The sequence below is a fragment of the Hylobates moloch genome, unplaced genomic scaffold, assembly GCF_009828535.3.
Source record: "Hylobates moloch isolate HMO894 unplaced genomic scaffold, HMol_V3 SCAFFOLD_19, whole genome shotgun sequence".
NCBI classification, from domain to species: Eukaryota; Metazoa; Chordata; class Mammalia; order Primates; family Hylobatidae; genus Hylobates; species Hylobates moloch.
The window spans coordinates 71,677,904-71,701,480 of record NW_026652294.1 but is presented as its reverse complement, the minus strand read 5'-3'; the positions used below and the strand labels follow the sequence as shown (position 1 = coordinate 71,701,480).

The 23,577-nt window shown below is 37.2% G+C and overlaps 1 protein-coding gene across 10 annotated transcripts in view; it reads left to right on the top strand.

Annotated features, from left to right (window-relative positions):
- The window catches only part of KDM4C (lysine demethylase 4C), a 416,633-nt gene that overhangs the window by 162,041 nt on the left and 231,015 nt on the right, over positions 1–23,577 (top strand). Inside the window, exon 1 of one of the 10 annotated variants that reach the window (XM_058431060.1) lies at positions 13,753–13,947. The exons of the other annotated variants lie outside the window; for them this stretch is intronic. Within the exon in view, the coding sequence (XP_058287043.1) occupies positions 13,945–13,947 (3 nt within the window). The 5' untranslated portion in view covers positions 13,753–13,944. Of the gene's footprint in view, positions 1–13,752; positions 13,948–23,577 lie in introns of those variants that run through there. 10 annotated transcript variants of the gene reach the window in all.

Below are 23,577 nucleotides of genomic sequence, written 5' to 3'. Positions count from 1 at the left end.
ACTATAAGGGAATTTTCCCATTAGTTCTATTTTTCTTTCTTTTTTTCATTATCCCTGTCAGCTGACATGTGAGTTACATAAACTTTTTAATTGAGATTCATGTGTTCAAAATCATGTTTTAATTTTGTTTTTGGTTTTGTGGTAGCTTGATATGATGTGGTACTACCTCTTGTGAAGTTTAAAGTTTGTATTTTATAAAAGGGAATTGGGACGTGAAAAAGTTCTGTTTTTTATCTTGAGCCGCAGCTTAGCTTGGGATATTAGGATTGGCAGTCACTGGAGTGGAACGTTTCCAGTGGCTTCCGTGAAGTACCCTGGATTACTAGAGAGCAGCTTCCGAGCATAGCCGCTGCGAACTGTAAAAGCTTGTGGTCAGCGAACTCAGTTAAGAAAGTGCTGGCGACGGTGAAATTCAAGCCCCTTTGGATGGTGGTTCTTTCGTGGACCAGGTGCCTTCTCTTTGTGAGCAGATTACCCAGTGTGGCATCAAGGGGGTGTTAGGCATTCCTTCTTCCAAGAAAACATTTCCTGAGGCTGTAGGACTCAACTATGAGAGGCAGTTGTGAAGGTGGAAAAATAATGTAAGAATTAACTGAGCTAATATAAGGCGTTTGTGAATAGAAATAAGTGGAGAAGCAGTTGTAGAGAGATAATTAGTAAAAAAAAAAAAAAAAAAAAAGGCCCAAAATAAAAATGAATGAAAGGGACACTTGCGGTGAAAGGTGGAATCTTTGTTCTATGAGAGCTGGTTTTCACTTTTTTGCTCTGAAAATATTTTGTGGCCATATTCAGCTTCTTTTTGCATAATTAAAATTATATGATTGGCTTATAGCAGCAAGCAGTTACAGAATAAAAATGATTATTTCCTTCTCAGTGAGAATCAGCTCTTTCTAGTGTTAGCCTCAGACTCTTATTTCTATCTCATTCTTCACTCTAGCATGAGTAAGGAAGGCCTGGTGCTAAGAACACATGGTGGGAAAAACAAACAAATGCCTCCAGGCATTGCTTATCACAGGTATGGTCTAGAGAAATGGACATTCAGAAATCCAACAACATTGGGGTATGTTTAGTAGTTCACAGATTATTAAAAGAAACTCTTGATGTTTTCATTGATCTGTGAAGCTCCGTATTATGGGGACTTATGGCTTGTAGTTCAGCAATGGAAATCTGGCAATTCTTGATTGCATTACTGTCCTTTAATTGTTGCTCATTTTCTTATTCATGAACATGTCGATGCTATTGGTAGGTGCAATTAAATGTATACGTGTTCATTTATCTTAATTATTATTTATTAGATGGAGGGAAAATATATTGATTGGGTGACTATAGCTTTTTGGTAAAGCCAGCACAAGTTTTAATCATTGTTAACAGAAGAAAATTAACCCCTTAGATTCTGTCCTTTTAAAAAAAATTTTCTATCTGCCTGCCTGCCTGCCTGCCTGCCTGCCTGCCTGCCTGCCTATCTATCTATCTATCTATCTATCTATCTATCTATCTATCTATCTATCTATCTATCTATCTATCTATCTGTTTTTTTGAGACAGAGTCTCTCTTTGTTGCCCTGGCTGTAGTGCAGTGGCATGGTCTTGGCTCACTGCAACCTCCTCTTCCCAGGCTCAAGTGATTCTTATGCCTCAGCCTCCTGAGTAGCTGGGATTACAGGCGCATGCCACCATGCCTGGCTAATTTTTGTGTTGTTAGTAGAGATGGTGTTTTGCCGTGTTGGCCAGGCTAGTCTTGAATTTCGGGCCTCAAGGGATCCGCCTGCCTTGGCTTCCCAAAGTGCTGGGATTATAGGTGTGAGCCACTGTGCCCGGCCTCTTTTTTCTTTTTTAACATTTATTCCATATAGTAACTGTAGCTTCTATATTTTATAATGCTCCTGATCATATTGACGTGTGGTGATAATGGAGTTGATAATAAGTGATGTTAATTAGAATATGAGATGTATAGGACTTGCTCCCCAAAAGAAGACCCTTTCCTTTGAGGAGATCATCCCTCAGCTACGTAGAGGCTTCCAGGGACCACACGAAACTGCTGGTCTCAGTTCTGCTCTTGGGAGAAATCACAATACTCCACTTTGTTTTTTCATCTACATATCAACCCTCCACACAAGTGAAGATGTCTGTCAGTTCCCACCCTGTTAGCCTTGTAAGAAGATTAAGTTCTTAGGCTTTTAGCATTGTGTCTCACCATTTCCTTGCGCCTTCCCACTTCCCATTCTTCTCAAGGCATTCTAATCACTATTTTGATCTGGCTGTTCCACTGAAACTGCTGTAATCATTGACCTATACATTTCCCAAAACAACCAGTCAGTCTGTTCTCATTTCATTTGAACTTTTGGTATCATCCTACCACTCTGTCCTTCTTGAGAACATTCTTATCTTGGCTCCCACACCTTTATACTGTTGGAAAGAGTTGCTGTACTCACCATCTCTATTTTCTCACCACTTATTCTTTTTTTAGCCCACTCCAATTGGGCTATCAAACAGCTTTTATCAGGGTCATCTCTAGGCCAAAACCAGGAGTCAGTTCTTCATCCTCATGTTGCTCAACCTCTCACCCTCTCCATCCTTGCAACACATTCTTGTCATAACACTGTACTCACCTTGTTTTCTTCCAGCTTTCTAGCCATTATTTCACAGCCTCCTTTACCAGGCCTTCCAGTGTTAGAGAGCTGAAGAGCTCTGTCCTGAGCTCGCTTCTCTTTCTTTACCTTCTCTATGTGGTTGTTTGTCTTCCTTATACCAGAATGTAAGTCTCTTGCCAGCAGCTTTAAGTCTGTCTTGTTTGTGCATGTATCTCTTGTCCAGAACAGAGCTGAGATATAGTAGGTGCTGCTTGCCTGGTTAGACCCTTTGTCATTCCCCTCATTACTTGGATCTGTGTATCCTACTTCCTCGTGGTTTCACCAAGATTGTAGAGGGTAGTTCTATTATCACTTTAAAAGTTACATCGGTATCCTGGACTGTAGTATATCACATATGTCCTCTTTTTTTTAAAGTAATAATGGTATCACCTGTTTGTGGCAGATAAAAGCTGTGGTCTTTTGCTTTGTTATTGTTGCGCCTGTTATTTTTTTATCCCCTATGATTAGTCACTTTGCTTACTGCATTGTTAACCACTCATTTCTGTTCAAGCCTTCACTTTTTAACTGCCTTGGAGGTTGATGGCTACCCCTTGGCTCTGTCTTCCTCTTTAGTGTCAGATTATTCTGCTAATGCAGAACTCTGAGGTTTCCTTATGAAAGTAGTGTGAGCAGGGAATCCCAGCTGCCAGCTGCATGTTTGGGACCCTCTACAGCTTATCTGTAGCCTGTTTTCTTGTCTGTGGCCCCAGCACTACCCACACCCTTATGCTTTAGTAAAACCAAGTTACCTTGCACCTTGTACCTGTGCTGCTTCATCTTCCTGCTTTCCTTGTGCTGTTGCCAGGAATATCTTCTTTATCCAAACACTACACTTCAAGGCTATCCCAACTGCTTCCTGTTTTGTGAAGATTTATCTCCTCACCCTCAGCTAGAAGTAATCTCTCTCTACAGTGAAATTCTTAGTTATCTTTACCTTAATTTTAGGGCTTAGACCTTTCTTTCTTGTATTTGCTTATGTCTAATATCTGTTATAGGTCATTGAAGACACGTTTAGCTATAGCCTTTTGTTCAGTAAATCTTGAAAGAATGAAAGAGACTTGAAGTCATTTAAAGAAACTGAGTGCCCTTTTACTATTTACTCAACTACCCTGGGTGTCATTCCTCTTTTAATTGTGTGTATTCTTCCATTTCCAAATTAATAACAGCTGACATTTGAGAGTAATGCTTTACTTTTCACAAAGCAATGTACACTTTATCCTGTTTGACTTTTTTTTTTTGGCAACAATTCAGTAAGGAAGGACAGTGTATGTAAATGATAAAATAAGGTGGAAATTGTGGTGCAGGGGCTGGTTGTTTAGGTAAGTGCTACTCTTCCCCAGTCACTGGTCTGTCCTAATGGGTAGACTCTTCTTAACAGCCCAGTTTTATTGAGGAGGAAACTGAAACTCATGACTTGTCTGCTTGAGGTCACTCTGCTGGAGTCCCAGTCAGGATTGCAATCCAGGTGTATTTGACCCCAACTTCTTGGTATGTGCAAGCAGAAAGGATACTTTTGTGGGTGCCAAAATAGAATATTAAAAAGTTCATCTTCCCTGTTTTGAAAAAAATTTGAAGGCTTTCTTTCAAATGTTTTCTCTAGTTTTTGAGGATTAAAATAGACGATTTCTACAACCCTCTGCCACTTCTTTCTTTTATGGCTCATAAGAAGTCTCATTACTAAAATGTCATTAATTTTATTGATCCCTTAAGGATGTTACTCACTGTTGATGAGTCCTGAGGGTCTTTGGGATATTAGTCTCGTTTTAACGCTTACTGGTGTAATTGGATGAATGTGATGCATTTGATTTAATTGGTTTTAGTTTGGCAGAGGAGAAAGACATTCTCCTTGGTGCTATGCTAAGTGTCTCTATCTCCTAAGATTCCCTGCAGAAATTAAATTATTAGCAGTCAGCAGTTCTCAAGATCTACTAGAGGTCAGATTCAGCCACTGATGGGAACTACTCCAGGGTGGCCACAGGTAGGTTTTTTGGATATGTATGTTGAATTTTCACATTCTCAGAATAACTCTGCCCCATTCTGACACTATTTCACTGACTTGTCAACATGAGTTTTTTTCTGTAAGTTTCTCTAGAATCTTTTTATAGAAATCCACTCATTTTGTAATGAGCACCTAATACAGTGAATATGTGGAAAATAAAGCACGCGTTGAATTTAGTGGCAGTATTTAAAAATGTCTTTTGAAAAAATCTGCATACCTTGCGGGGAGGGGAGAGGGACAGCATTAGGAGATATACCTAATGCTAAATGATGAGTTAATGGGTGCAGCAAAACAACATGGCACATGGATACATATGTAACAAACCTGCACATTGTGCACATGTACCCTAAAACCTAAAGTATAATAAAAAAAAATCTGCATACCTTATACATAACATATAAAATATATAACATGATATATATTCATAAATATGTACATATAGAATATGAATATGTTATATATAACATAACAGTATGTTATATATGTTATCTATAACATGTTATATATTTATATGTATATGATAAAACATATATATAATAACATATTCATATGTAATATGAATATATGCTACATATTATAATAGTACAATTAATATATATTATTATATCATATGATTATACTATTATTATATAATAATTATATTATTGTATATTTTATGTATGATATTAATGTATCATTCTTTCATACCTTTTCAGCAATGAATGTTCTTTTGTTGTAAAAGAGTAACACCCCCTAATCTATCAGTTCTTTTCAATTGAGTGCACATGAGAAATACCTGGAGAATTTGCAAAAATGCAGAGGCTGGGTCTCACTCCTTTGCATCTATAGTTTGCAGTAAGCACCTCAGAGAATTCTGATGTACGGGATCCTCTGAGTACATGCTGAAATATGCAACTGCATTCTTATGCTTCTTTGCCTGTGACTAATGTCTTCTTTTACCAGGATTCATCAGGAGAACCCTGGCATTTACACAGAGTTGCCTAACTTGTTGCCTCCATAGGCACTTGGAACCCTCTCTCTTCTCACCCCCCACACAAACACACTTTATGCCTTGAATTCCCTCAGTAACAAGGGCAGCATACATTGCTGAATACTCCCCTTGTTTTTCTATCTGGAACCCCCCCAGTGTGAAACTACCATCACCTGACTTATCAGCTAAAGGAGTGTATACTGAACAATATAATTTTAGTAATAAATTGGTTAACAGTGATACACAATAAATAAACTTGCTAGAGTTAATTTTTTTTAAGTCACAGTAATTTGTTTATTACCTCTTCATTTAGATAACAAGGACATTTTATGTACCCAAAGAATGGCCATCAACTAAACACGCATGCATGAACGTTAGTCATTAGTTTTGTTGGGTCTGTGGAGGTCAGTAAGCAATAGTCTTTTTTTTTTTTTTTTTTTTTTTTTTTTTTAAGTAAGAAAGGGTCTTGTTCTTTCACCCAGGCTGGAGAACAGTGATGCAATCTTGGCTCACTATAGCCTCCATCTCCCAAGCTCCATCAGTCCTTCCACCTCAGCCTCCTGAGTAGCTGGGACTACAGGCATGTGCCACCACACACAGCTAATTTTTGTAGTTTTTGTAGAGATGGGGTTTCACCATGCTGCCTAGGCTGGTCTCGAACTCCTGGACTCAAGTCATCCACCCGCCTTGGCCTCCCAAAGTATTGGGATTACAGGCATGAGCCACCATCCTCAACCAGCAATAGTCATATACATTTGGCAGTCCTATCTGAGAAAAATATTTACTATGGAGCTATATATAAAAACTGTATCAACCTATTAGAGAATTGTAATTAATTGTCCAAAGGTAGCTGTCCAGTTAAAAAGATATCCTAAGCAATAATATGGTCAGTGCCCTGGCTGTGCCCTGCAGGGTAAACAGAGGAGTGAGGACAGAAAAGGTGTCAGTGGTTCATCAGAGAAGTGAGCTCATTTGGGCCGTGACTATTCTGAGTCACTTGTTATCTGCAGAGTACAAATGCTATGAGAGGCCTTGGTGTTTGGGGTGGGGCCAGAGGGAGATGATTAGAATGTCATCAGGAATGTACTTCATGAAAGAGAAAGTGGCATTTGGTGCTGGATTCCAACAGGTGTGTAGCTCCACATGAGCTGTGGTCATGTTCCCCTTCAGACAAGAGTGGCAGCCGGAGTGCAGAGGGAAGAGTGTGTGTAGCATTCCATTGACCAAGCTGACTATCCTGTGTCTGTGATGCAGGGATTATTAGTTCCAATTAGGGTTTGGATCATATTCTTAGGGCCTTGAAATGGACTTTTAGGAAGCATCTGTAATCCGTAAGCTTAGTAATGCCCCCTCCCACCTTGTTGTGGGCCCTTGAGAAAATTTTTATTGAAAAACTATACATTTGGGTCATAGGGAGACTGAAGTTTAGAGAGATGCTACAGTGTATACAATTGAAGCAATCATAATAGTAGCAGTAGCAGCAGCCACTATTCAAACCTTTTCTAACTTAGTCCTTAGAGCTGTTATTTGGGGAAGGAGGAAACTGAGGCAAAGAGGTTAAGTGTCTCCCCCTGGTGCATAGCCAAAGTAGCAGAGCCAAACTGCAACCTGTGTGTGGCCATTTCTACTCCTTCACTGGTTCTGACCCCTGGGATGATTTTGTCTCGTAAAGGACATTTGACAATGTTTAGGGACATTTTTTTGATTGCATGATGGGGGCGGTGCCAATGGCATCAGCGGCCTCTGCCAAGCATACTGCAAAACATCGTACAATACACAGGGCAGCCTCCACTACAAAGGATTATATGGCCCCAAAATATCAATCACGTAGAGATTGAGGAACTCTGCGCTACAGCACTTTGTAACCATCGTTCATGCATTAAGTTTTCCTCTTTGTTGTAGAGCTAATTTAAGAAAAAGCTGTTTATCTTATTGCTGCTTTTTAGGTTGTACAAGCAAGTGTAGGGAGTTCATTTGTACTTCTTCAATGGTGAAATACCATCTCAAAGAATTTTAATTCCGTAAGAAATATGTATTGCATGTATCAGATAATACTATATTTAAATGCCACAAAATAGACTATAGCATAAATTGAATCAGCTTTTCTATTGGACATTCTGGAATTTTTCTGTGGGAACAATAGGTATAGGATGTTAACTTTCAAAAGCCTTTAGTAGAATCTGACAGGTAATTACATCTTCAGGTTCTAAGCCCCTTGGTTTTTTAAATTCTGAAGGTGACATATTATGCCTAAGAGAAAGATAAATACCAGCTTTACTTGCCTATCTGAGATAGATTTTAGCTATCTACTACAGCACTGCTTGGTGATGGGGCATAACCATCAGTGGTTGAAACGAAACAGTGTTAGGAAGGTAATGGCTTGGACCACATTCAAGGTCAACTTTCCTTTTGGAAAACAGTGATTCTGATGATGAACAGTGTTCTTCCCCTGGGAATCTGGCTCTGCAAAATTACTTTCAGGCTAAATTTGACATATAATTTAAAAAAGAATGCTTGTTAATAATTAACTTTAAAAGGACAAATAAAAGCCATTCCAGTAAAGTTTAACTTGCTGGCAATTTGATAAGTATTTACTTATGTATAGTTCTAATACACATGTAAGACTCTGTGTAAATCACAAATGGAATAAGTATTTTAGTTAAGAACATGGAGGTTTGGCAATGAAAGATAACTGTGAGGGCAAAGATTTTGGTATGTCTGTTTTTAGAGTAAATGGTTTTTTTGAAATGCATTTCTGATTTATTTTTATTTATTTATTTATTTTGAGATGGAGTCTCACTTTGTCACCCAGGCTGAATTGTAGCGGCGTGATCTTGGCTCATGCCAACCTCCACCTCCTGGGTTCAAGTGATTCTCCTGCCACAGCCTCCTGTGTAGCTGGAATTATAGGTGTGCACCACCAAGCCTGGCTAATTTTTGTGCTTTTTGTAGAGATGGGGTTTCATCATGTTGGCCAGGCTGGTCTTCTTGAACTCCTGATCTCAACTGATCTGCCTGCCTCAGCCTCCCAAAGTGCTGGGATTACAGGTGTGAGCCACTGCGCCTGGCCCAGGTCTTCCTGATTGTAAAACAATCACTGTAAAAATTAAAGTTGGGGCCGGGCGCAGGGGCTCACGCCTGTAATCCCAGCACTTTGGGAGGTGGAGGCAGGCTGATCATGAAGTCAGGAGATTGAGACTATCCTGGCTAACACGGTGAAAACCTGTCTGTACTAAAAAATAAAAAACTTAGTCGTGCGTGCTGGCGGGTGCCTGTAGTCCCAGCTACTTGGGAGGCTGAGGCAGGAGAATGGCGTGAACCCGGGAGGCAGAGCTTGCAGTGAGCCGAGATCACACCACTGCCCTCCAGCCTGGGTGACAGAGCAAGACCCCACCAAAAAAAAAAAAAAAAAAAAGGGTAATTTTATCTAAATTTAAATTTAAATGCCAATTTACATCCTCTCTCTTTTTTTTTTGAGACGGAGTCTCGCTCTGTCACCAGGCTGCCTCAGCCTCCTGAGTAGCTGGGACTACAGGCACACGCCACCATGCCTAGCTAATTTTTGTATTTTTAGTAGAGACGAGGTTTCAGCATGTTGGCCAGGATGGTCTCAATCTCTTGACCTCGTGATCCGCCCGCCTCGGCCTTCCAAAGTTCTGAGATTGCAGGTGTGAGCCACTGCGCCCGGCTCACTCTAATTTTTATTGAGAACTTTAATTGGATATGAACTGATCCTTTTTTTCCAAAAAAATAAGATTTTATTACCAAGATGAAGCAAAGTTGTTAATATTCAGGATTAAAAAATAATATTTCTTTTTTTTTTTTTAAATTAGGTATACCAGATTTCTTTATTCTCAACCATGTGTGCACATACCCTCAGATTTTTTCTTTCGGTAGTGGTTTGGCTTTTTGTTAACAACAATGACACAAGTTTTATGTTTAATTTAAATATTATGAGGGTTAAACTGGTTTTGGGGAAGATTTTCCAGAAATTTATTAAATACGAAGTTCCTTAACTACTGACTTAGAGGAATAAGTATTGTTTAACCAGGGAAAAAGTTGTCAACCACTGCCAGCTTTTCTTCCTACTTTTTTTTTTAGAATATAAAAGATAATATCTCAATTATTTTTTCCTCTCTCATCATTACTTATAAAAATCTGAATTATTTAGGCATATCCTTGGCATGTTCGTAAAATTGTTCTATTAGGCATTCTATAATTGTAATTATAATCATATTATTTTTAATCTCTACTCATTTCACCTGTAATTTTCAAATGTTTGATTTTTATTCAGTTTTTATATCCTGTTTGTATATGTTTTAGCTACATTAAAACATGATTTTTCATGTGTTTTTTTTTTTTCTTTTTTTTTGAGATGGAGTCTTGCCCTGTTGCCCAGACTGGGGTGCAGTGGCATGATCTCAGTTCACTGCAACCTCCACCTCCCAAGTTCAAGAGATTCTCCTGCCTTGGCCTCCCAAGTAGCTGGGATTGCAGGTGCACGCCACCACGCCTGGCTAATTTTTTTTTTTTTTTTGAGGTGGATATTGTGCCTGTATTTCTCCTTTCTAATTTCTCATTGTAATATTTCATAACCAGTGTCTTTTCTTAACAGAATCATCCAAAGCTTTGTTTTTATTAGGAAGTATGATACTTCAAAATAGAGATTACAAAAAGAGCCATGAGTATGTTGCTTTATGTATGTCTTTGTAGTTGGTGTTATGTGTTGTTACTGAACAACATTAAGTTTTTGCAGGGAATTTTTCTTGATAGAAAATAAAGTCCTGATTTTTGTCAACAAGAAACTTATATTCCAGATTTAGGGCTTGAATTTTTTGAAGACATGAAAAGTAGATGAAAGAATAATAAACAGTAAGAGTTTTAAAATGTCATCTTCTTGTTTAGTAAAAGCTATTGAATTACGTTGTCAGAAAAGTGTACTTATGTTTAATATTTCACATATTTTGCTTTGAATTTTTACAAACAATTTTTTGTAACTTATTTTGGCTTTCAAATGGAAACTAGAATTATGTAGTGCCAGAAGGTAGCTTGAATACATGGAGTTTATTCAAATCCTAGAGAGAAGGGAAAAAATTCCATAAACAAACAATATAAAAAAAAGATACCTTGTGATTTCAGGATATCCAGCTGTTTGTATGTTTCGTTTTTAAACTTCACTGCTCACTAAGTGAGTGATTTTACATATGTTAGAAAGATACTACCCCATGCAGAACTGCATATCTATTCTTAAAAATTATATATGCTAAAATCGTGGAGATTTGTGGGCATGGGTATACATGTATACAAACAGTATTACTTTACATAGATTTGATTTGCTAAAAAAAGAATGCATATATACATTTATAGGTGACAAAAACATTATTGCCATTGAATATTTCATATTTTCACTTTTCAATATAGTGAAGTCTTAGTCACTTTTGATGGTCCAGTAAATTAGGTAATACTATTTTAAGATAAAGTGAAAATTTCCCATGAGAAATCACTGAGCCCATTTTCAGTTTTGCTTTTCCTGGTTTAGGTTGAATGCCGTATCATTTTGATGAATGAGAATGAGCCTTCCCATGGCTATTCTGTTCTCTGGAAGCCAGTTTGTAGAAAGGTTCCTGTGAAAACAATATTTTGGGAGGTACATAGTGTAGTAGGTTAAGAGCACAGGCTTTTGAGTAATAGGGACATGTTGGTAACTCCCATTTTTGCTGCCTAATAACTATCTGCCCTTAGCTAAGTAACTTATCTTCTCTGTGCTTTAGTTTCCTTAGCTAAGGTAATAAGACCTCCCTTACAGAGCTAGAGGAAGGGAAATGTGAAGATTTTAGCACAGTGCCTAGAACTTAGCATTGAGAAAATATTCATTAAAAGTGTTCTTTTATTGACTTGGTTTTAGTTACAGATTCTAGACCCATATCCCTGTAGTTACATATAATATTGCCATTTTATTGTGTAGATTTATGTACATTCTTGCCACTTTTATCAGAGAAATAGACAAGAAAGGAAACAAGTAAGTTATTGTAGTCAATCAGAAAGACTAAAACAATTTATAGATGATAATTAAAATTTTAGTATTTATTTTTAACATAAAAACCTCCCGAAATGCTAGGATTACAGGTGTGAGCCACTTCACCCAGAGAGTAATTAAAAATTTACTCTCCTTGTTCGTTTTTCTTGCAGAATTGTCATTCACATTTAAAGTTTGAAATTCTGAAGACAGAAAAAGCAAATTAAAATTTAAAAATAGACAGCCAGTGGTGAAAGGTAAATAGTTTATTGGTGCATGGCAGAGCCTTCTGCTTGTTCTATATAGTAGGGTACTTCTAAGGAAGGTGTTTCTCTTGCAGAGTTACTTGTTGCAGTTAGGTTTTATTTGGGCATAATGCCAAGTATTTATTCTTCCTATATGTAATATAGTAGGGTTATTTTTGTGTTTAAATAACAGTTTTTATTGTAAGCTTATGTCTTATTGGATATTAACCTCTTTCATAGCAAACAAGCCATTCTTACCTATTGTGCACACACTGCTCTAGCAGGCTGGGAGTCTTCACCACAACACTAGCTACATAATAGGACATTGCTTCCTGAGGTCTAGGAACACTGTTTTTTTCTTCTCTGCTGTGGAATAAATGTTTTATATTTACTTTAATTTAATTTTTTTGGGACAGAGTCTTGCTCTGTTGCCGAGGCTGGAGTGCAGTGGCATGATCTTGGCTCATTGCAACCTCTGCCTCCCAGGTTCAAGCAATTTTCCTGCCCCAGCCTCCTGAGTAGCTGGGACTACATGCGTGCGCCACTGTGGCCAGCTAATTTTTGAATTTTTGGTAGCGATGGGGATTCACCATGTTGGCCAGGCTGGTCTCGAACTCCTGACCTCAGGTGATCTGCCCGCCTTGGCCTCCCAAAGTGCTGGGATTACAGACATGAGCCACCGTGGCCGGCCAGAATAAATGTTTAAAATTAATCATTTTGTCAGTTACTTTCAATATTTTACGAATTGATAACATATATCACGTAAATGGGACAGAATAATTTAGTACTAATTAGATTTGCAAGGTATGCTCCAGATCACCTGCACTGCCCTCCTCCAGCCAATGTTTGCATGTTTGTGTGAATATATGTGTATATAATATTTAATATATAGATATATATTACAGGATGAACATAAAACATATTTATATGTTATGTGCAATATGTATTTGTTAAATATATTTGTGTACCTTTATTCCCATGGTATAAACCCCATTTCCAGAGAATGGCTCATGGTGACCCAGAGAGTGCAGCTCAGGTCTAAACTTTTTTAGGAGGATGAAAAGAAATAGTCTTTTGTTCTCCTCCATAGGAAGCTAATATTTTGCTACTACTGTCCAAATTCTGCAATAGTAGTGTAACAGTGGCAAAGAATAGGAAAATGTAAACCGACCATGTGAAGCTGTTTTTGGAAGATACTCTAAGTGGGAACAATCTTCTAAGCTCAGCTGGCTTTTTAGTCGGTGAAGCCATCTGTTTGGTTTTTCAGCCAGCACTCTTTTCATTCTCCCTGATTTTTATAGCTTCCCTTGGGAAACCACAAGATTCCAAATCACTCCACCAGTGCAGAGCCTTTTGAAGAGTTGTGTGTAGCTTAGTGGTTTGTCAGTCTTCTGTTGTGTAATTTCAAATGGTTTTTACTTCTGCTATGTAAATCATGGTTTTAGGAATATTTGGAAAGAGAAGAGTCTGAGGAGAGTAGAAAGATGGTAATTTTTTTTATATATAAATATTTATTTTTCAGATACACTAATAATAAAATATTATAGTTCTTTCATAGAGGTTAACCTACTCATGTTTCATTTATGAGGAATGCATAGACCTGTTGCTCAAAGCAACATTGTGTTATATTTGTTGTTCTGTCTATAATTTCTAACATTATTAGATAAAGTTCAGTGATGTTAAATATTGTAAACATTCCTTAAAGCAGGGGTCCCCAACCCCTGAGCCACGGATCTCCTGCTGTGTGGCCCAGTTCCTAAGAGGCCACAGACTGCTTCTGGTTAGGTTCCAGTGGCCTGTTAGGAACTGGGCTGCACCGTAGGAGGTGAGCTAGCGAGGGCAGCAGGTACAGCTGCTCCCCATTGCTGGCATTACTGCCTGAGCTCCACCTCCTGTCAGATCAGCGGTGGTATTAGATTCTCACAGAGTGTGAACCCTATTGTGAACTGCACATGGGAGGGATCTAGGTTGCATGCTCCTTATGAGACTCTAATGCCTGATGATCTGTCACTGTCTCCCATCCCCCCGTGAGGGCATGGCCTAGTTGCAGGAAAACAAGCTCAGGGCTGCCACTGATTCTACATTATGGTGAGTTGTATAATTATTTCATTATATATTACAGTGTAATAATAATAGAAATAAAGTCCACAATAAATGTAAGGTGCTTAAATCATCCCCAAACCACTCTGCACCAGATTTGTCAGTCCCTGGTGCCAGAAAGCATGGGGACCACTGCCTTAAAGCATGCTGGGATTATGATTGGGTATAGAGTTGGATGTTGATGTTAAGGGTACTTATACTTCATTACAGTGGTTATGGTTACTTAGAGCTATCACATAGTTACTTTAGAATGGATATTTTAAAATTGAAGAATAGGCAGCAGTCTGTTTCTAATTAATGAGAGGGTTCCTTGTTTTGAAAGTTAAACACTTTGGTAAGGATACATTTGAAGATTATCATGTGATGGTCAGCAAGTGATTCTGTCCCTCTCTTGGCATTTATATATGTTATTTATGTTGAATTACTCTTGGCAGAGGAAATAACTGAAAGTCTAAATAAAAAACGGCTTTATCCTGTGGGTAGAAACCACTTTTTATTTTTACTTTTACCCCATGTGCTTTAAACCCAATAACCAACCTTCCTTCCTTCCTTCCTTCCTTCCTTCCTTCCTTCCTTCCTTCCTTCCTTCCTTCCTTCCCTCCTTCCCTCCTTCCCTCCTTCCCTCCTTCTCTTTCTTTCCTTTTCTTTTTTTCTTCTTTCAGCAGGGTCCCACTCTGTCACCCAGGCTGGAGTGCAGTGGTGCAGTATTGGCTATTGCAACCTCTACTTCCCAGGCTCAAGTGATCCTCCTGCCTCAGCCTCCCTGGTGGCTGGGACTACAGGCGTGTGCCATCATGACCAGCTAATTTTTGTATTTTTTGTAGAGAGGGAGTTTTGCCATGTTGCCCAGGCTGGTCTTGATTACAGGTGTGAGCCACTGTGCCTAGCTGAGATAATCATTCGTGACTTTCATGTTATTAGAGCTTCAAAATGTGAACAATTATTGCCCGCTGTTGTCACTACCTTGGAGAACAAGATGCGTACAGCTTTTAAAATCTTTGCGGGAATTGTGGCAACTTTCATTTCCACCTCTATAAAAATCAGATCTATATGCTAAAGTATTAATAACAGTGCAAATTGCTACTTCAATATTAAAGATTTAAAATCATCCACAAGGCAGACATATTCTTGAAAGTCATTACAGCTCTAAGATGTCATAATTTTATTGAAAGTGGGAAAAAAACGTAGCCACCATTTAAATATGTAAGTTGTCATTTTTGTTACATTTCACTAGCATTGTATTTGAACCGAATATTCATCTTTTACAGCATATAAGTATCCATATATCATAAGACATATAACTACCATATTCCTTTCCCAGAACTTTATTTCCTCATTATCATTTTCATTTAATTTAGGATAATGTACACTTGATTCTAAAATATATGCTCTCTGATAAAGTCTAATATACAGCATCTATAAGAAACAAACAAATTTACAAGAAAAAAATCATTCTTTTTGGCCGCTCTACATTGGGTGAGCTTTGTGTAATATTTGTTCTTTACTTAATAATGCATCCTCAAAATATTCACCCTGTTTAGACTGATTCCCTCATGCGTGAGAGAGGCAGGCATCTCTTCCTTTTTTTTTTTTTGGAGAAAGTCTTGCTGTGTCATTCAGGTTGGAGTGCAGTGGCACAATCTCAGCTTACTGCAACCTCTGCCTCTTGGGTTCAAGCGATTCTCATGCCTCAGCCTCCCAAGCCACCGTGCCCAGCTAATTTTTGTATTTGTGGCAGAGATAGGGTTTCGCCACATTGGCTGGGCTGGTCTCAAACTCCTGACCTCAAGTGATCTGCTGGCCTCGGCCTCCTAGAGTTCTGGGATTATGGGTGTTGGGCTTTTTTTCGTATGTTTATTCACTGCATGTATGTCTTCTTTTGGAAAATGTCTGTTTACATTCTTTGCCCACTTTTAATGGGGTTGTTTTTTTTCTTGTAAATTTGTTTGTTTCTTATAGATGCTGTATATTAGACTTTATCAGAGAGCATGTATTTTAGAATCAAGTGTACATTATCCTAAATTAAATGAAAACAAATTATCAGAACATATGATAGAATAATGAAGCGTAACAACTAAAACAAAAAACCATATTACATTTCAGGTCCAATGATCTAATTTTGCTTTTCCTCTGACTGTTACCAGGAGGGCAGGGCATGCATGCAGCCATGTGAACTGAGAGTGAGAGGGCAATGGATGAGTTGCTTAATGTCAGATCTATGTCACTGCCCTCATGCTTGACCTTGTGGCAGCCAAGCTAGAGATGGCCATGCGCTCCTTACCACGGTCATTCTCACCTGAATCCACATCACATTCACCTGGAAGCCTGGGAATAATCTGTACCTAGCAGTCTGAGGCCATGACCAGCCTGCAGATGTGAGCAAGTGTGTGTATATGTTTGTGTGTGTGTGTCTCTCTCTCTGTTGTGTGTGTGTGTGTGTGTCTGTGTTTGTATCCTGTGGTGCCTCACAGTGTCTTAGAAATATTTGAATTACATTAATTGGCAGTGTTTGAGTATCACAAAATTTCACATAACCATATGGATTTACATGTTGTCTTGAAAACTTCGGATGATTTGAAACTCTTTTCAAAAGGGCTCTTTTAAAAGGGTTGCAATATCAATTGGTAGAGCAGTTATCGGTAGAGCGTATGCTTTCATCTTTGTTAGAATGGGTTTGAACACATTGTGTTTGGGTGAAGCAGTGGAGCAATAACTTTAAGATAAAACTGGTTTCCTGTAATTTATTAAACTTACCCATGTATTTGGCTCCCTTTTCCCTTTTATTTTATTATGTCTGTTTTAGCCTTATCTATTTTTCTCATGTTCTAGCCCTCAAAGAGTGTGTGTGTGTGTGTGTGTGTGTGTGTGTGTTTAATCCTCTAAGCTAGAAGTCACTCGAGCTTCCTGGAATCTAGGTTGTAAGGTACTGAGGCCAATGGCTGCCTCTTTGTCTTTTTCCTATTTTTTTTTTTTAAATTTTGTGTTTTGTTTCTTTCTAGTACTGTGTTGACGAGGAAGATGGCAGCCTCTTTGATATGAGATAGGGCTCATCTGCATGTTAGGTGTAGTGGCATGTCACTGCTGCCACTGCTCTTCTGCTACCAGGATGGCTCGAACGCAATATAGGCTGTTCAATGTGTGCTTTCCCTCCATTATGAAACTTCTTCCTGTGGGGTTTGTGAACTAATTGCAAGTCTTTCTCTGTTATAGGGCTGTGGATTCTGTAATTATTACAATTGTGTACTTCCTTAAATGAAGGCTTTCACCTAGTAGCGATCTGCCTTTCCTTTGACAATTTTACCTTGATGTTTTATATAATGAAGCAAAACTCAAGGAATATAGAAGGAGGCATAGGGGGAGTAAAGGATATTCTTAATGCTAAGCAGTGGTTACCTCTGTGATCAAATTTATTATTATTATTTTTTGAGACAGTTTTACTCTGTCACCTAGGCTGAGTGCAGTGGCATGATCACAGCTCCCTGTAGCCTCGACCTCCTGGTTTCAAGTGATCCTCCCACCTTAGCCTCCTGAGTAGCTAGGACTACAGCCATGTGCCACCTTGCCCGCATAATTTTTTTTAAAGTTTTTTGTAGAGACGAGGTCTTGCCATGGTTCCCTGGCTGGTCTGGAACTCCTGGAGTCAAGCAATCCTCTTGCCTCAGCCTCCCAAAGTTTTGGGATTGTAAGTGTGAGGTAATGAGCCTGGCCTCTGATTGAATTTTAACTGATATTTTTTCTTTTTTTTCTTACCTCTGTTATTCAAGTTGGAAACAATTGATTGTGATTTCCCGTTAACCAGAAAAATATTTATAGACATTTTTAGAGCATAGATGTTAAGTAGTTAATTTATTTTCTGTAAAGATTTGTAAGTCTTTTGAAGTCATTATCATTTGAGGAAAATTATTTTACAAACTTTGCATTTCTCTTTGGATAAAACACCACTTTAAAATTGCACAAATAAGGGCCAGGTGTAGTGGCTCTTGCCTGTAATCCTGGCACTTCGGGAGGCCTAGTCAGGAGGATCGCCTGAGTCCAGGAGTTCTGGATCAGCCTGGGTAATGTTAGCAGAGCTTGGTGGCGTGTACCTGTGGTCCTGGCTACTTGGGAGGCTGAGGTGGGAAGATTGCTTGAGCCCAGGAGGTCAAAACTGCAGTGAGCCATAATTGCCCCACTGCACTCCAGTCTGGGTGACATTGGGAAATCTTGTCTCAAAAAAAAAAAAAAGTTGCACAAATAATTATCTGCCCCAGTGGAAACACTTTAGTCTGCTGCTATAGAATACTTTACTGCATTATGTAGAAGTGGGAACGGAAGGCCTTCTGACAACAACTGAAATATTTGTCAAGAATGCAGATTTCTGGGCCTCTCTTGAATAATCATTAAGCCAGAATCTTTTTTACAGGATCCCTAGATGTTTCTTATGCTTGCTAAAGTCTGAGATTCACTTTGCTACGCCCTGCTGCCAGGAGATCAGTGTCAAACTCCAGACAGACTTTTACCTGGATCCTTGCTAATTTTCAGTCATGTCAGGCTTATTTAAATGTAAAATGTCATAATGTATTCCTTCTGGTTAGCTTAAACTTATATATCTTAAATGGGTTACATTAGCTGCATAATTTAAAAGATAGATTTTGTCAAATTAGGTATTGGGTTAGGAAATCCTCGAAAATGAAATTAAGTTATCTGCAAGCAGAGGGTGCTGTTGAATTGGCATCTGAATTTATTATCTTTATTGATTGAACCTCCTTGCATTTGAACTTATGCCAGATTCTGAAGGCCTAGGTAGTGCAGGAAGTGCTTAATATTACAGTGGTAGTTTATCCTTTAATTGTCTGGAAGCTGGGGTGTTAAACTCTGTTCTCCAAATTGCTTTTCATTTGCAGGGTTTCATGCACATCAGTTATGGAATGGCACTTCCTTTTAATAGTTTGAGTACATTGTTCAAAAGAGCTGCAGCATGTCTTTTGGTGACTCATTAGATTTTGGCTCACATCTTTTTGCTTTCTTCACCTAAATTAGGGTATCATCAAATACTTGAAAACTGCTGTGTATTTTGGCACTCATTTTCATTGTGAAAGTTAAATATATAGGTTACTTAGGGATAAAAATTTAAGTTGAATATTCTTTCCGTAAATGTCCTCTAACTAAAATCCACCAGCAACACACTTTTTGTCAAGGTAGAGTTTTTTTTTTTTTTTTGCCTCTGTGCAACAGGGGAAACAGCACAGCATGGGGAACCATTGATCTTAGGAAGAGCTTGTTAGTAGATTTCGGCTTGCTTAGGTATTGTTACGGGAAGGGTTCAAAGTGGAGTGGTTTTGGTTTGGATTGGATGCTGGCAGAATGTGGGGGCAATTGTATGATCTGGTGTCTTTATCTATACAACAAGGGGACTGGAGCAAGCTAAAAGTGTAATTAGCAAAAACGTAGGAGTTACTCAGATTAGCTGGAACTAGAGGTATTGGGTTATTCCTGTGGTTTGTATAGTGTTCTTATTTTTGCATGTGTTTCAATGATTATGCAGTGATCTTGTTTTTGTCTTGCTCTACGTTGTGATCATTCAGTGACCTTATGTGATCTCCTTCTCGCTCTCTTTCTTGCTCTACACAGCCACAGACATACCTTCCACCTCTTACTCACTGCACGAACCCACGGACCCGCACACATACCCACGAAAATGTTCACATACTCATGAAAATGCTTACACACAAGGAAGCTTGTTTTCTCTCTCATTTTTTCCTTGTTAGTCAATTGATCTTAGGTAAACAATAATGTAACATGAATATAATTTATCTTTTTTCTGTTACTACCAGTTTCATCCTTCCTTTGAAACAATTAACTAAACCAATTTTACCTGTCACCCTGGCTGTGAAAATGTATATATAAGTATTATTTTGGGTAGCATAAATTCAGAGCAATTTGTGGGCTATAAAGCATTTAGTAGTAGCATGGATGTATTTTTTTATTGATATTTATTTGCCTAAGTGTTTGTATCTTGAGTTCATGATTAGGGAGAAAGTATTGTAAGTTAAATTAATTAATTTTGACAAAATCATCACCTTTTAAGTAGGATTTACTTGGGAAGATTAAAGATGGGGCTACTAAATTTATAATCTGAGAATTTATCAAAAAATAGATGGAATTTACTACTTACAGATAATATTTGTATGCATTTAACTATATTTTAGATTTTAAATATTATTTAAAACCAGGATTTTACTACATATAGACAATAGTAACTGATTGAGCTTGGCTTTTAATCTGAGGTACTTATTAATATTTTTCAAGATAGTGGAAATAATCTTAACACGTTAAGGTCTTGAATCTTAGGCAAAATGTGTTCTTAATGTTTGCTTAAACTTTTCCTGGTCATGGGAGGGGCTGGGCTGTCTGTACTTAATTCCATACAAATCAGAGGCAGCACAGTTGGAACTCGCAGATTTTTTGATATTTTATTTGGTCCAGATGTCTTTTCTATTGGTATTTTATGGCAAACTTTATACCATTCAAATGAGAATTCAGTTGTGGTAAATGAATGTAAATTTGCATGAATTTCTTGGTATGAAAAACTGAATGAGTTATGTCCAGTCACTTCATTTGTCTTTAGATGAGAATGATCCTATGGTATTGCTTGTGTAATCAGGGGGGTTAGTGGATCATATGGATTGGAGAATATGAAGTACTTGCAATTGATACTGTACATGGAGAGATTTTGACAATCTATATTTAAAGAAATTATGCTTACTGCATTTTCTGACTTCAAGAGTAAGATATGTAAAGTGGGGTTCTGCTGATACATCAATACCACATTTTAATTTTATTTTTATTAATTATATAGAGATGTACCTGACACACCTCCATGACATTTTTCTTTATTTTTGTTCTACCTATTACTGATCTCCTCTTCACATCACAGTAATTTTGTAATATTTCTGAAGAGAATATGGCAAGATGATTCAGTTTTTGATTTATTTAACATATTTTTGGAGAGCATTACTTATAGTTTTAAAACATTTCTTTTATTGTCACAACTTGGTATTTGTATGCCATGCAGATTTTTTGGATTGTTATCTAGATTTAGGGTAAATCTCTACCAAGTTTCTGTGATATGTGAGTTGCAATATTTTGAGACTTTTCAAGGTGTTTGTTTATGTGCGTGTGTTTATGTTGTCTGTGTGCATACACAGTGAATAATATTTGAATATATTGAATTCACTCTTTGAGTTTATAATCAGTATGTCACTCATGTTCTTTCTATAGTTCGTTATGAATTTTCTTTTACATTTTTTAATGTTGGCATTTTATGTTCAATCAGCAGAAAACTTGTCTTTTTCACTCTTCTTTAATTGAATTATTAAATCTAAAACCTTTTTATTATTTTTTGTTTCCTTTTTTCTTTTGTTTTTGCCTTTTTATTATTTATAAATTAAAATTTATCTCTGAACTTAAAATAAATGCATCTCACTTCATTTGCTTCTTGGCCAGATCCCAAATATTCCAGCAGCGTCTCTGATCCCAACTGGTCTAAGTCATAGTGAAGGGAAGGATTATTATGGAAGAGGTCAGGGTGTTTAACAGAATCAAATGAAAATGTTGTACTTTTGTAAATTAACAAAAACAAATATAGCCATGTGAATACATTTCTAGGTCCTTCCCAGCGTAACCTCTGGGAGGTGTTTACATTCACTTGTGCAAATTTCTCTGAAGAATGTCACCTTAGAGTTTCTACAACTGTACTTCTGTTCTGATTCCTCTGTACTCTAAATAGCTCTAGATGTGAAAGCTATTTTTTTCTAATTTTTTTGGTAAAGAATGGAAATTTTTCAATACATTTATTTACATGAGAAACTGAACATTTCTCATCTTTAGTAGTCATTTTGTGTTTTTAAAATTCTTTCCTTTTTGTCCTTTGTATTTCATTTTCCTGTTAGCATTAATGCTTTCTTAATGCATATAAGAAGAGCTGTTTGTTTAGATAAGGTTAATCATAACTACCAGTCTTCTTTCTTACTGTCTGTCTTCAGCATTTTGTTTTATGCTCAGAAAGGCTTTGTATATTACAATATCATAGTCATGGTCTTTTAGATTTTTAGAAATTTTATAATTTTTTTCTAAAACCATCTAGAATTGTTTTCATTGTATGGTATGAGGCAGAGACCAACTTAGTTTTCCTCTAGGTCCTTGAATTTCAAATTGTTTACTTGAAATTGTTTCAAATAACGTGAACCCAGTTTATCCCTAACCTGTTTGTCATTTTCTAATATGGCTGTGCTTTAGAATCATCTAGGGAGTTTTTAATCAGTATTGGGGCCCATCCTGGTGTAAGTCAGAATCTTGGGTGTGTGGCTTGTTCCTTGATATTTTTTTTTACAAGCTCATTATGAGATTATAATGTGTATGAGAACTGAGAACCATTGCTGTACACTTTTATAAGCATTTGCATTTTTGTCTGGGTTTTCATTTCTTTTTTATTGGTTTGTCAGTCTCGTATATGTCCCTTATTCAAAACAGATTTACTTCTCCTTATTCTTCTAAGTGTAATTTGATTTCCTGTTTTTTTCTAGGTGAGATGCTACAGTGTGTGTCACTTTATTCACTTGAATCAGAATTCAGCTTTGTATATTGAATCCCAATTTTTATGGTTACATCTGAAAAGAAATAATCACCTATTTGATATTAATTGTAGAATCAGTCTTTGAAATTTATAATCTGAAGTATTACTAATTGCATTAAAGAACATTAACTGTTTTGTGACTTACACAGTTATTTCTTAGGAATATGAATAAATTTGCAAAACTACCTGAATCATACAGCCATTACTTTGGTGGCATTCATTAGTTTCAAATAACTCTTAAGCAGAAATGCAGCACCTTTTCTTATAGTAGATATTTATCTGAACAGTAGAATTTCATTCTAAATATGCGTACTTATAAAAGTGACCTTGTAGAAAGGCAAATAGTATTGACATGGTGATGATATGACACTTTCCTCATTTTTTTTGTTAATGAAGCCAAAGAATCAGAGATAAATTGATGTTCTTTCTGGATTTTTGAGGTCCCTGCATTAATTGATTTAAGGCTCAAATGTAACTAGCTTATTTAGCCTAAGGAGTCACATTTCTTCATAGTTAACTTTTGAAACTTCTCTGGCCACCCATGTGGTGTTTTTTTTTTTTTTTTTTTTTTTTTGGTGGTGGGAGTACCTTTTCGTGTTTTTTTTTTTTTTCTCAAGCTTTATTGAGATATAGTGGACAAATAAAAATTGTATGTATTTACAGCATACAATGTGATGTTTCGAGATACATATATATTTTGAAATGATTAACAAATTTTATTATAGAAGGTTGTCTTGAACCTTAAATTCTCCTTTCCAGAGGTTTTATTGATGTGAACTATTCTTTCTATAGTTCATTATGATTTTCCCCTGTGTTTGTTAATGTTGGCATTTTAAATAATCATGGTAAGTAGAAATCTATGTTTAGAATGAAGAAAATTACACTGATCTAGGCTTTTTTGTTTTTGGTTTTATTTTTCCCTGTCTTTGAGAGTGCAGTCTCTAGATATGGGGCAAATTCATCCATCCGGATTTTACAGTGTTGATAGATTTGAGGCAAAGTAT